The 15657-nt window shown below is 35.8% G+C and overlaps 1 protein-coding gene across 1 annotated transcript in view; it reads left to right on the forward strand.

Annotated features, from left to right (window-relative positions):
* Window positions 1-2566: 2566 nt before the first annotated feature.
* Window positions 2567-15657, forward strand: part of LOC138415814 (dynein axonemal heavy chain 14-like) — a 317408-nt gene continuing 304317 nt past the window's right edge. The window contains exon 1 of the mRNA XM_069544370.1: window positions 2567-2656. Within this exon, the coding sequence (XP_069400471.1) occupies window positions 2567-2656 (90 nt within the window). The remainder of the gene's footprint in view (window positions 2657-15657) is intronic.

Raw genomic sequence — 15657 nt, forward strand, 5'->3', positions numbered from 1 at the left:
ATCAGAGAAAAATCAAACAAACAAACAAAAAAATCTCAGCACAAATCTCACCTATACGAAGCTTACACAAACCACTGAATCAACCTTAGGAGGGCAGAAACAAAAAGGAAGAAAGAATTCAGCCTTGAAGCCTGGGAAAAGGAGACCTCAAACACAATAAGTTAAAGGGGGGAAAAAAACATAATGAAAGGCAGAGAAATACTACACAAATGAAGGAACAAACTAGAAACACAGAAATCCAAATAAGTGAAGAGGAAATAGGCAAACTGCCTGAAAAAGAATTCAGAATAATGATAGTAAAGATGATCAAAAACCTTGAAAACAAAATGGAGAAAGTGCAAGAGTCAATTAACAAAGACCTAGAAGAATTAAAGAATAAACATACAAACAACACAATTACTGAAATTAAAAATACTCCAGAAGGAATCAACAGAAGGATATCTGAAGCAGAAGAACGAATCAGTGAACTGGAAGGTAAAATGGTGGAAATAACTTCTGAAGAGCAGAATAAAGCAAAAAGAATGAAAAGAACTGAGGACTGTCTCAGAGACTTCTGGGACTATCAAAAGCACCAACATTCGAATCATAGGGGTCCCAGAAGCAGAAGAGAAAAAGAAAGCATATGAGAAAATTTTTGAAGAGATTATAGTTGACAATTTCCCCAACATGGAAAAGGAAATAGTCAATCAAGTCCAAGAGATACAAAGAGTCCCTTACAGGATAAACCCAAGGAGAAACACACCAAGACACATACTAATCAAACTAACAAAGACTAAACACAAAGAAAGCATATTAAAAGCAGCAAGGGAAAAGCAACAAGTAACATAAAAGGGAAACCCCATATGCTTAACTGCTGATCTTTCAGCAGAAACTCTGCAGGCCAGAAGGGAATGGCAGGATATAGTTAAAGTACTGAAAGGGAAAAGTCTACAACCAAGATCACAGTACCCAGCAAAGATTTCATTCTAAATTGATGGAGAAATAAAAATCTTTCAGATAAGCAAAAGTTAAGAGAATTCAGTACCACCAAACTAGCTTTACAACAAATGTTAAAGGGACTTTTATAGTCAAAAAATATGAGAAGAAAAAAATCTATAAAATCAACCTCAAACAATTAAGAAAATGGCAATAGGAACATATCAGTAGTTACTTTAAATGTAAATGGATTAAATGCTCTAACCAGAAGCGACTGACTGGCTGAATGGATACAAAAACAAGACCCATATATATGCTGACTACAAGAAACCCATTTCAGACCTAACGACACAGATAGACTGAAAATGAGAGGATGGAAAAATATATCCATGCAGATGGAAAGCAAAAGAAAGCTGGAATAGCAATCTTCATATCAGACAAAATAGACCTTAAAATAAAGAAGATTACAAGAGACAAGAAAGGACACTACCTAATGATCAAGGGGTCAATCCAAGAGGAAGACATAGCAATTGTAAATATCTATGCACCCAGCATATGAGCACCTCATTACATAAGACAAACACTAACAGACATAAAGGAGAAATTGACAGTACCACGATAATAGTAGGAGACTTTAACACTACACTCACACTAATGGGCAGAACATCAAAACAGAAAATTAATAAGGAAACAAGTCTTAACTGATACGTTAGATGAGCTGGATCTCATTGATATCTTCAGGACATTCAATCCAAATGAAGAAGAATACACCTTCTTCTAAAGTGCATATGGAACATTCTCGAGGATAGACTACATCTTGGGTCACATATCAAACTTAGTAAATTTAAGAAAATTGAAATCATATCAAGCATCTCTGATCACAATGCTATGAGACTAGATATAAGTTACAAGAAAAAAAACTGTAAGAAACAAACACATGGAGATTAAACAAGTTTCTAAATAAACAACAGGTTACTGAAGAAATCAAAAGGGAAATCAGAAGATTTCTAGAAACAAATGACAATGAAAACGTGACAACTCAAAACCTACAGGATGCAGAAAATGGATAACCTGGAAGAAATGGATGGATTCTTAGAAAACTTCAGTCTTCCAAGACTGAACCAGAAGGAAATAGAGATTATGAATAACCCAATTACAAGCACTGAAATTGAAACTGTGATTGAAAAATCTCCCGAAAAGCAAAACCCAGGACCAGATGGCTTCACAGGAGAATTCTATCAAACATTTAGAAAAGAGCTAATGCCTGTCCTTGTAAAACTCTTTCAAAAAATTGCAGAGGAAAGAACACTTCCAAACTCATTCTACGAGGTGACCATCACCCAGATACCAAAACCAGATAAAGACAACACAAAAAGAATTAAAACTACAGGCCAACATCACAGATGAACATAGATGCAAAAAATCCTCAACAAAATTTTAGCAAACAGAATTCAGCAACACATCAAAAAGCTTATACACCAGGATCAAGTTGGGATTTCCCCAGGGATGCAAGGATTCTTCAATATATGCAAATCAATGTGATACACCATATTAACAAATTGAAAGATAAAAACCATATGATAATCTCAATAGATGCAAAAAGGCCTTTGACAAAATTCAGCACCCATTTATGATTAAAACTCTTAAAAAAATGGGCATAGAAGGAACCTGCCTCAACCTAGTAAAGGCCATATATGATAAGTCTACAGAAAACATTATTCTTAATGGTGAAAAACTGAAAGTATTCCCCCTACGATCAGGAACAAGACAAGGGTGTCCACTTTCACCACTATTATTCAACATAGTTTTGGAAGTCTTAGCTATAGCAATCAGAGAAGAAAAGAAAAGGACTCTGGATCAGAAAAGAAGTAAAGCTCTCACTGTTTGAAGATGACATGATACTGTACATAGAAAATCCTAAAGACAGTATCAGAATATTACTAGAGCTAAACAGTGAATTTAGCAATGTTGCAGGATACAAAATCATTACTCAGAAATCATTGCATTTCTATACACTAACAACAAAAAAAATCAGAAACAGAAATTAAGGAATCAATCCCATTCACCACTGCAACAAAAACAAATATCTAGGAATAAATTTACCAAAGGAAACAACTGTACACAGACAATTATAAGACACTAATGAAATAAATCAAAGATGACATAAACAGATGGAGAGATATTCCACATGCCTGGGTAGGAAGAATCAATATAGTGAAAATGGCTATACTACCAAATGCAATTTACAGATTCGATGCAATCCCTATCAAATTACCAATGGCATTTTTCACAGAACTAGAACAAAAAATTTCACAATTCATATGAAAACACAAAAGACCCCAAATAGCCAAAGCAGTCTTGAGAAAGAAGAATGGAGCTGGAGGAATCAACCTTCCTGACTTCAGAGTATACTAAAAAGTTGTAGTCATCAAGACAGTATGGTACTGGCACAAAAATAGAAATATAGACCAATGGAACAAGATAGAAAGCCCAGAAATAAGCCCATGTGCCTAAGAGTACCTTATTTTTTCCAAAGAGGCAAGAATATACAATGGGGCAAAGACATCCTCTTCAATAAGTGGTGCTGGGAAAACTGGATCACTACATGCAAAAGAATGAAATTAGAATACTTCTTAACACCATACACAAAGATAAACTCAAAATGGATTAAAGACCTAAATGTAAGACCAGAAACTATAAAAGTCTTAGAGGAAAACAGGCGGAAAACTCGATTACATAAATCAAAACAAGATCCTCTATGACCCACCTCTTAGAGTAACGGAAATAAAAACAAAGGTAAACAAGTGGGACCTGATTAAACTTAAAAGCTTTTGCACAGCAAAGGAAACTATAAGCAAGGTAAAAGACAACCCTCAGAATGGGAGAAAATAATAGCAAATGAAACAACTGACAAAGGATTACTTTCCAAAATATACAAGCAGCTCATAGAACTTAATACCAGAAAAACAAACAGCCCAATTAATAAGTGGGAAAAAGACCTAAACAGACATTTCACTGAAGAAGGCAGACAGATGGCTAACAAACACATGAAAAGATGCTCAGCATCGCTAATTATTAGAGAAATGCAAAATCAAAACTACAATGAGACATCACCTCACACTGGTCAGAATGGCCATCATCAAAAAGTCTACAAACAGTAGATTCTGGAGAGGGTGTGAAGAAAAGGGAACACTCTTATACAGTTGGTGGGAATGTAAATTGATACAGCCACTATGGAAGACGATATGGAGATTCCTTAAAAACCTAGGAGTAAAACCATCATATGACCCAGCAATCCCACTCCTAGGCATATATCCTGAGAAAACAAAAATTGAAGACATGTATCCCATTGTTCACTGCAGCACTGTTTACAATAGCTAGAACATGGAAGCAACCTAGATGTCCATCAACAGATGAATGGATAAAGAAGTTGTGGTACATATACACAATGGAATATTACTCAGCCATAAAAAGGAATGCCTTTGAGTCAGTTTTAATGAGGTAGATGAACCTAGAGCCTATTATACAGAGTGAAGTAAGTCAGAAAGAGAAAGACATGGGGAGAGGGGAGGAGAGGGTGATTTGTATGGAGAGAGTAACATGGAAACTTACATTACCATATGTAAATTAGATAGCCAACGGAATTTGCTGTATGTCTCAGGAAACTCAAATAGGGTTTTGTATCGCCCTAGATGGGTAGGATGGGGAGGAAGATGGGAAGGAGGTCCAAAATGGAGGGGATATATGTATCAGTTCAGTTCAGTTCAGTTCAGTCACTCAGTTGTGTCCGACTCTTCGCGACCCCATGAATCGCAGCACGCCAGGCCTCCCTGTTCATCACCATCTCCTGGAGTTCACTCAGACTCACGTCCATCGAGTCCGTGATGCCGTCCAGCCATCTCATGTTGAGGTTTGACAGCAAACAACAAAGTTCTGTAAACAAATTATCCTTCAATTAAAAAATAAATAAAAAGAATACTGGAGTGGATCGCCATTTCCTCCTCCAGGGGTTTTTCCTGACCCTAATATCAAACTCCTGTCTCTTATGTCTCCTGCATTGGCAAGTGGGTTCTTTACCACTAGCGCCACCTGGGAAGCCCACAATTATCTACATAGGAAATCTCCTGGAGCCAATAAGAAATTATAAAAAGGTTGCAGGATATAAGAATGAATATTCAAAAGTGATCCACTTTCGTATATACCAGTGATAAACAAACATCTGATAAAAAATTATGATCCAAAATATACAAAAAACATTGAGCACTCAACAGAAGACAAAAAGCCCACTTTTAAAATGAGCCAAAGATCTTAACAGAAACTGAAAAGGTTACAGATAGCAAACAAGCATATAAAAATATCCTTAATATCATATGTCTTATGGGAAATGTAAATTAAAACAACAGTGAGATACTACTACACATACATAAAAATGGCCAAAATCCAGAACATGGACAACACCAAATGCCTACAAAGACATGGAGCAACAGGAACATTCACTCATTTCTGGTAGAAATGCAGAACAGTTCAGCCACTTGGGAAGAGACTAAATATACACTTATTGTAAGATCCAGCAGTTGTTATTTTTGATATTTGACCAAAAGAGTTGAAAACTAAAGTCCACACAAAAGCCTCCATGTGGATGTCTCTAACAGCTTTATTCAAAATTGCCGAAACCAGAAGAAAGCATGATGTCCGTTAGTAGGTAAATGTATAAATATACTGTAATATCTCCAAACAATGGAATATTATTCACTGTTAAAAATAAATGAGCTATCAAGCCATAAAAAGAGGATTACTAAGAAGAAGAAGAAGACAATATGAAAAGGCTATGTCCTGTATGCTTCAAATTATATGTATATACATACTACAGGATGTATGATTCCAGTTTTTGGAAAAGATGAAACTATGGCAACACTATAAAAACCGGCAGTTGACAGAGGTTGGGGGACAGAAGGATAAATAGATGAAGTACAAAAGATATTTAGAGCAGTGCAAGTACATGTTAATACTATAATGATGGATTATTACACATTTGTCCAAACCCATACAATCTACATATTCATAGAATATACAATACCAAGAGTGAACTCTAATGTGAATTATGAACTTTGGATGATTATGATATATCACTGGAGGTTCATTAGTTGTATCAAATGTGTCACCCTAGTGGGGCTTGTTGACAGTGGGGAGGTTATGACAGTGTGGGCTCAGCAGATACATGGGAAATGCATGTATACATTCTACTCAATTAGGCTGTGAATCTAAAACTGCCCTAATTCTTTCAGAAAAATCAATCATCTGTTTTCTTTATAGTCTCTACATTTAGTATCATATTTAGAAAAGAATTTCTCATACCAAGATAATATTTATTTTTTAATTTTATTTTTGGTTTTATTTATTTTACTTTACAATATTGTATTGGTTTTGCCATACATTGACTTGAATCCACCATGGGTGTACATGAGTTCCCCATCCTGAACCCCCCTCCCACCTCCCTCTGCATCCCATCCCTCTGGGTCATCCCAGTGCACCAGCCCTGAGCACCCTGTATCATGCATCGAACCTGGACTGGCAATTCATTTCACATATAATTTACATGTTTCAATGCCATTCTCCCATATCATCCCTCCCTCACCCTCTTCCACAGAGTCCAAAAGACTGTTCTATACATCTGTGTCCTTTTGCTGTCTTGCATACAGGGTTATTGTTACCATCTTTCTAAATTTCATATATATGCATTAGTATACTGTATTGGTGTTTTTCTTTCTGGCTTACTTCACTCTATATAACAGGCTTCAGTTTCATCCACCTCATTAGAACTGATTCAAATGTATTCTGTTTAATGGCTGAGTCCATTGTGTATATGTACCACAGCTTTCTTATCCATTCATCTGCTGATGGACATCTAGGTTGCTTCCATGTCCTGGCTATTATAAACAGTGCTGCAATAAACATTGGGGTACACGTGTCTCTTTCAATTCTGGTTTCCTTGGTGTGTATGCCCAGCAGTGGGATTGCTGGGTCATAAGGTAGTTCTATTTCCAGTTTTTTAAAGAATCTCCACACTCTTCTCCATAGTGGCTGTACTAGTTTGCATTCCCACCAACAGTGTAAGAGGGTTCCCTTTTCTCCACACCCTCTCCAGCATTTATTGCTTGTAGACTTTTGGATTTCAGCCATTCTGACTGGCGTGAAATGGTACCTCATTGTTGTTTTGATTTACATTTCTCTGATAATGAGTGATGTTGAGCATCTTTTTGTGTGCTTGTTAGCCATCTGTGTCTTCTTCGGAGAAATGTCTGTTTAGTTATTTGGCCCACTTTTTGACTGGGTCATTCATTTTTCTGGAATTGAACTGCAGGAGTTGCTTGTATAAATTTGAGATGAATTCTTTGTCCATTGCTTCGTTTGCTATTAATTTCTCCCATTCTGAAGGCTGTCTTTTCACCTTGCTTATAGTTTCCTTGGCTGTGCAAAAGCTTTTAAGTTTAATTAGGTCCCATTTGTTTATTTTTGCTTTTATTTCCAGTATTCTGGGAGGTGGGTCATAGAGGATCCTGCTGTGGATTATGTTGGAGAGTGTTTTGCCTATGTTTTCCTCTAGGAGTTTAATAGTTTCTGGTCTTAGGTTTAGATCTTTAATCCATTTTGAGTTTATTTTTGTGCATGGTGTTAGAAAGTGTTCTAGTTTCATTCTTTTACAAGTGGTTGACCAGTTTTCCCAGCACCACTTGTTAAAGAGATTGTCTTTTCTCCATTGTATATTCTTGCCTCCTTTGTCAAAGATAAGGTGTCCATAGGTGTGTGGATTTATCTCTGGGCTTTCTATTTTGTTCCATTTATCTATATGTCTGTCTTTGTGCCAGTACCATACTGTCTTGATGACTGTGGCTTTGTAGTAGAGCATGAAGTCAGGCAGATTGATTCCTCCAGTTCCATTCTTCCTTCTCAAGATTGCTTTGGCTATTCGAGTTTTTTGTTGTTGTTGTTGTTTTTTTTTGTATTTCCATACAAATTGTGAAATTATTTGTTCTAGTTCTCTGAAAAATACCATTGGTAGCTTGATAGGGATTGCATTGAATCTGTAGATTGCTTTGGATAGTATACCCATTTTTACTATATTGATTCTTCTGATCCATGAACACGGTATATTTCTCCATCTATTAGTGTCCTCTTTGATTTCTTTCATCAGTGTTTTATAGCTTTCTATACATAGGTCTTTTGTTTCTTTAGGTAGATATGCTCCCAAGTATTTTATTCTTTTCGTTGCAATGGTGAATAGAATTGTTTCCTTAATTTCTCTTTCTGTTTTCTCATTGTTAGTGTATAGGAATGCAAGGGATTTCTGTGTGTTAATTTTATATCCTGAAACTTTACTATATTAATTGATTAACTCTAGTAATTTTCTGGTGGAGTCTTTAGTGTTTTTTTATGTAGAGGATCATGTCATCTGCAAACAGTGAGAGTTTTACTTCTTCTTTTCCAAACTGGATTCCTTTATTTCTTCTTCTGCTCTGATTGCTGTGACCAAAACTTCCAAAACTATGCTGAACAGTAGTGGTGAAAGTGGGCACCCTTGTCTTGTTTCTGACTTTAGGAGAAATGTTTTCAATTTTTCACCATTGAGGATAATATTTGCTGTGGGTTTGTCATATATAGCTTTTATTATGTTGAGGTATGTTCCTTCTATGCCTACTTTCTGGAGGGTTTTTATCATAAATGGATGTTGAATTTTGTCAAAGGCTTTCTCTGCATCTATTGAGATAATCATATGGTTTTTATTTTTCAATTTGTTAATGTGGTGTATTACATTGATTGATTTGCAGATATTGAAGAATCCTTGCATCCCTGGGATAAACCCCACTTGGTCATGATGTATGATCTTTTAAATATCTTGTTGGATTCTGTTTGCTAGAATTTTGTCAAGAATTTTTGCATCTATGTTCATCAGTGATATTGGCCTGTAGTTTTCTTTTTTTGTGTGTGGCATCTTTGTCAGGTTTTGGTATTAGGGTGATGGTGGCCTCATGGAATGAGTTTGGAAGTTTACCTTCCTCTGAAATTTTCTGTAAGAGTTTGAGTAGAATAGGTGTTAGCTCTTCTCTAAATTTTTGGTAGAATTCACCTGTGAAGCTGTCTGGTCCTGGGCTTTTGTTTGTGGGAAGACTTCTGATTACAGTTTCAATTTCCATGCTTGTGATGGATCTGTTAAGATTTCCTTTTCTTCCTGGTTCAGTTTTGGAAAGTTGTGCTTTTCTAAGAATTTGTCCATTTCTTCCAAGTTGTCCATTTTATTTGCATATAGTTGCTGATAGTAGTGTTTTATGATCCTTTGTATTTCTGTGTTGTCTGTTGTGATCTCTCCATTTTCATTTCTAATTTTGTTGATTTGATTTTTCTCCCTTTGTTTATTGATGAGTCTGGCTAATAGTTTGTCAATTTATCTTCTCAAAGAACCAGGTTTTGGCTTTGTTGATTTTTGCTATGGTCTCTTTTGTTTCTTTTGCATTTATTTCTGCCCCAATTTTTAAGATTTCTTTCCTTCTACTAACCCTGGAGTTCTCCATTTCTTCCTTTTCCATTGCTTTAGGTGTAGAGTTAGGCTATTTATTTGACTTTTTTCTTGTTTCTTGAGGTAAGCCTGTGTTGCTATGAACCTTCCCCTTAGCACTGCTTTTACAGTGTCCCATAGGTTTTGGGTTGTGTATTTTCATTTTCATTCACTTCTATGCATATTTTGATTTCTTCTGTGATTTGTCAGTTATTCAGCAACATGTTGTTCAGCCTCCATATGTTGGAATTTTTAATAGTTTTTCTCCTGTAATTGACATCTAATCTTTCTGCATTGTGGTCAGAAAAGATGCTTTATTTTTATTAGTATATGCAGTAATCTTGTGGTTTTATTTTCTACATTTAAATAATTATTTTACCTGAGAATTATTTTGGTAAATATATGATGAGATAGAGAGGTAAATTAGCTTTCCCCAAATGTACTACTACATTTTTTAAAATAATCTATACTTTTCCAATTGATTTAAGCATATTTTTATCTTATGCTGAATTTTTATGTATTCTTATACCTGTTCTTTTATTATATTTTTAAAATTAATTTATTGAATGAAAGATTCTTTAATTGTATAGTACTTTAAATTTTTCAAAAGTTTCACACATATGATTTCATATCAAACTATAATAACTCCCCCTTTTAACTCCCTTACCACAATATTGCACCTCCACCCTTCCTTCTCCTGCTGGTAACCACTAATCTGTTCCCCATATCTGTGAGTATGCTTCTTTTCTGTTTTATTCACTAATTTGTCATATTTTTTTAGATTCCACATATAAGTGATATACAGTATTTGTCTTTCTCTGTCTGACTTATTTCACTTAGCATAATGCCGTCCAGGTCTATCCCTGTTGCTACAAATGGCAAAATTTTCTTTTTTTAATGGCTAAGTAGTGTTCCATTGTGTCATGTGTGTGTGTGTGTGTGTACCATATTTTCTTTATCCATTCATCTACCGATGAACACAGTTTGCTTCAATACCTTGGCAATTATAAATAATACTACTATGGACTTGGGGTACATTTATCTTTTCAGATTAGTGTTTTTGGTTTTTTCAGATACATACCCAGGAGTGAAATGATAGTCATATTGTAGTTCTATTTTTAGTTTTTTGAGAAACCTCCACACCGTTTTCCACAATGACTACACCAGTTTACACTCCCATCAACAGAGAACAAGAATTCCATTCTTACCAACATTTATTATTTGTATTCTTTTCAATGATCACCATTCTGATAAGTTTGAAGTGATATCTCATTGTAGTTTTTATTTTCATTCTCTTGATGGTTAGTAATGTTGAACATCTTTTCATTTGCTTATTGGCAGTCTGCATTTCCTCTTTGAAAAAATGTCTGTTCAGTTCTGCCCGTTTTGTAAAAATGAATTGCTTGTTTTTTGAATGTTAAGTTATATGAACTGTTCATATATGTTGGATATTAACCCTTTATCAGTCATTTCATTTGCAAATATCTTCTCCCACTTGATAGGTTGTCTTTTCATTTTGTTGATGGCTTCCTTTGCTGCACAAAAACCTTTAAGTTTAATTAGGTCCCATTTGTTTATTTCTTCTTTAGTTTCCCTTGCTTTAGGAGGCAGATCTGAAAAAATGTTGCAGTTTATGTCAAAGCTTGTTCTGCCTATGTTTTCCTCTAAATTTTTATAGTATCTGGTCTTATATTTAGGTCTTTAATTCATTTTGAGTTTATGTTGTATATGATGTTAGAGAATGTTCTAGTTTCATTCTTTTACAAATAACTGTCCGGATTTTACAATACCTCTTATTGAAGAGACTGTCTTCTCCATTGTATATTCTTGCCTCCTTTCACATAGATTAATAGGCCAAAAGGGTGTGGGTTTATCTGGTTCTTTATTCAGTTCCATTGATTTGTGTGTCTGTTTTGTGCCGATACCATACTATTTTGATTATTGTACTTTTGTAGTATAATCTGAAACCAGGGAGTGTAATTCTCCCAGCTCTGTTCTTACTCAAGATTGTCTCAGCTATCTAGAGTCTTTGGTGTTTCCCTGCAGGTTTTGAAATTCTTTTCTAATTCTGTGAAACATGCCATTGGTATTTAGAGATTGTATTGAACCTGTACATTGCCTTGGGTAGTATCTTCATTTTAGCAATATGAATTCTTCTAGAACATGGTATATCTTTTCATCTGTTTGTATTGGCTTCAGTTTCTTTCATCAGTGGCTTAAAAGTTTCCTGAGTTACAAGTCTTTTACCTCGTTAGGTAGGTTTATTCCACATATTTTATTCTTTCTGAAGGGACAGTAAGTGAGATTGTTTCCTTAATTTCTCTTTCTGATACTTTGTTGTTAGTGTACGGAAATACAATAGATTGCTGTGTATTAATTTTGTATCCTGTAACTTTACTGAATTCATTGATGAGCTCTAATAGTTTTCTGATGACATCTTTAGAATTTTCCATGTATGAAAGTATCATGTCATCTGAGAAAATGATACTTTATCTCTTCCTTTTCATTTTGGATTCCTTTTATTTCTTTATCTGCTTTGATTGCTGTGTCTAGGATTCTAAAAGTATGTTGAATATAGGCATCCTTATCTTGACCCTGACCTTAGAGGAAATGCTTTCAATATTTTACTGTTGTGGATAATATTAGCTGAGTGTTTTTCATATATGGCCTTTATTATGTTGAAGAATGTTCCCTTTATGCTCACTTTCTGGAGAGCTTTTGGCATAAATGGATATGCAGAACTTTTCTGAAAAAGCTTTTCCTGCATCTGTGGTTTTTAATCTTCAATATATTAATGTTGTTGTTGTTCAGTTGCTAAGTCATGTCTGAGTCTTTACAACCCCAGGGACTGCGGCATACCAGGCTCTCCTGTCCTTTACTATCTCCTGTAGTTTGCTCAAACTCGTGTCCATTGAGTCAGTGATGCCATCCAACTATGTCATCCTCTGTTACCTACTTATCATCAGTGAGTCAGCTCTTCGTATCAAGTGGCCAAAGTATTGGCGCTTCAGCTTCAGTCCTTCTAATGAATGTTCAGGGTTGATTTTCTTTAAGGTTGACTGATTTGATTTCCTTGCTGTCCAAGGGACTCTCAAGAGTCTTCTCCAGCACCATAGTTCAGAAGCATCAATTCTTTAGTGCTCAGACTTCTTTATGGTCCAGCTCTCACATCTGTGCATGCCTACTGGAAAAAACATAACTTTGACTTTACAAATCTTTGTTGGCATCTCTGCTTTTTTTTTTTGTGGGCATTATTTTAATTGTAACTCATAATTATTTTAAGATAATAATACAATAATGATTAGTTTTTTGTCATTTTATTTTAGGTGCAATACCTCATTCCTCACTCAGACATGGAAAAATGAATTCTGAGTTTCTCTGAGATTTAACACTCTGAGATTTAAATGCTCATAGTAATTTTTTTGCTTTGTTTAGATTTTCTATATTAGGTGCACAGAAAAACTGAGCAAATGATACAGAGATTTCCCATATACTCTCTGACCCCGTGCATGCACAGCTTCCTCCATTAACAACATCCTCCATGAAAGCAGTATATTTGTTACAATAGATGAACACACATTGACACATCATTATCATCCAAAGACCATAGTTTACATTAGGGTTCACTCTTGGTGTTGTGCATTGTGAGTTTGGACAACTATGTAACGACATATATTCGTTATATGTATGAACACTATATACTGGTCATTACTAGAGTTTCGCTGTTCTAAAAACTCTCTGTGCTCTACCTGTTCATCCCTCCCTCTGCAGAATCCATGACAACCTTCGATCTCTTTACTGTTTCCTTGATTCCTTGGTTTTGCCTCCTCCAGATTGCTGTAGATTTGACTTATACCACTTTGTACTATGCATTTAAGTTTCCTCTGTGTCTTTATATGGCTTGATAGCTTATTTCTTTTGAGCACTGAGTAATATTTTATTGCCTGGATATACCACAGTTTATTTTCCATTTACCAACTGAAGGACATCTTGATTGTTTCCAAGTTTTGACACTTAAGAACATAGCATGAGGAGACAATTGTGCAGACATAGGTTTCAGTTCCTTTGGTTAAATACCAAAGAGCACAGTTTCTGGATTGTGTGATAAGAGTTTGTTTAGTTTGATAAGAAACTGCCAAACTGTCTTCCAAAGTGACTGTACCGTTTTCCATTCTCACCAGCAGTGGATGAATTCCTGTTACTCTGCATCCTTACCAGCACATTCTAATAGGTGTGTAGTAGTATCCCACTCTTGTTTCAACTTGCATTTCCTGATGACAAATGATGTGGAGTATCTTTTCATATGCTTATTTGCCATCTGTATATCTTCTGTGTTAGGTGTCTCCTAAGATCTTGGGCCCACTTTTTAATCAGGTTGTTTCCTTACTTTCCATATTTTTGTTGAAATATATTTGACATACAACATTGGGTGAATTTAAAGTGTACACATGTTAGTCTGTCATATTTTATATGATTGCCATTACAGCAATAATTAGCACCTCTCTCAAGGAAGCCTGGCGTGCTACAGTCCATAGGGTCACAAACAGTCAGACACCACTGAGTAACTGAACAACAACAGCAACACATTGTATAGTTATCAGTTCGTTTTAGTGCTTTAAATGATTGCGTTTTAGTCTCTCAGCAAGTTTGAGGACTGTAATACAACATTGTTGCCTATTTTCACTGTGTTGTACATCAGATCTCTAGGACTTATTTACCACTTACTGCAAGTTTGTACCTTAAACATCTGTCCCATATCCCTACACACCACCCCCCAAGTAACCACCATTTTACTTCTACAAGTTTGATTTTTTTTAACTTTATTTTACTTTACAATACTGTATTGGTTTTGCCATACATTGACATGAATCCACCACAGGTGTACATGCGTTCCCAAACATGAACTCCCCTCCCACCTCCCTCCCCATAACATCTCTCTGGGTCATCACCGTGCACCAGCCCCAAGCATGCTGTATCCTGCGTCGGACATAGACTGGCGATTCGATTCTTACATGATAGTATACATGTTACAATGCCATTCTCCCAAATCATCCCACCCTCTCCCTCTCCCTCTGAGTCCAAAAGTCCGTTATACACATCTGTGTCTTTTTTGCTGTCTTGCATACAGGGTCGTCATTGCCATCTTTCTAAATTCCATATATATGTGTTAGTATACTGTATTGGTGTTTTTCTTTCTGGCTTACTTCACTCTGTATAATCAGCTCCAGTTTCATCCATCTCATCAGAACTGATTCAAATGCATTCTTTTTAACAGCTGAGTAATACTCCATTGTGTATATGTACCACAGCTTTCTTATCCATTCATCTGCTGATGGACATCTAGGTTGTTTCCATGTCCTGGCTATTATAAACAGTGCTGCGATGAACGCTGGGGTACATGTGTCTCTTTTCCATTCTGGTTTCCTCGGTGTGTATGCCCAGCAGTGGGATTGCTGGGTCATAAGGTAGTTCTATTTCCAGTTTTTTAAAGAATCTCCACACTCTTCTCCATAGTGGCTGTACTAGTTTGCATTCCCACCAACAGTGTAGGAGGGTTCCCTTTTCTCCACACCCTCTCCAGCATTTATTGCTTGCAGATTTTTGGATCGCAGCCATTCTGACTAGTGTGAAGTGGTACCTCATTGTGGTTTTGATTTGCATTTCTCTAATGATGAGTGATGTTGAGCATCTTTTCATGTGTTTGTTAGCCATCTGTATGTCTTCTCTGGAGAAATGTCTATTTAGTTCTTTGGCCCATTTTTTGATTGGGTCGTTTATTTTTCTGGAATTGAGCTGCATAAGTTGCTTGTATATTTTTGAGATTAGTTGTTTGTCAGTTGCTTCATTTGCTATTATTTTCTCCCATTCAGAAGGCTGTCTTTTCACCTTGCTTATATTTTCCTTTGTTGTGCAGAAGCTTTTAATTTTAATTAGATCCCATTTGTTTATTTTTGCTTTTATTTCCAGAATTCTGGGAGGTGGATCATAGAGGGTCCTGCTGTGATTTATGTCTGAGAGTGTTTTGCCTATGTTCTCCTCTAGGAGTTTTATAGTTTCTGGTCTTAGGTTTAGATCTTTAATCCATTTTGAGTTTATTTTTGTGTGTGGTGTTAGAAAGTGATCTAGTTTCATTCTTTTACAAGTGGTTGACCAGTTTTCCCAGCACCACTTGTTAAAGAGATTGTCTTTAC

This window comes from Ovis canadensis, chromosome 12, assembly GCF_042477335.2.
Source record: "Ovis canadensis isolate MfBH-ARS-UI-01 breed Bighorn chromosome 12, ARS-UI_OviCan_v2, whole genome shotgun sequence".
In the NCBI taxonomy this organism is placed as follows: domain Eukaryota; kingdom Metazoa; phylum Chordata; class Mammalia; order Artiodactyla; family Bovidae; genus Ovis; species Ovis canadensis.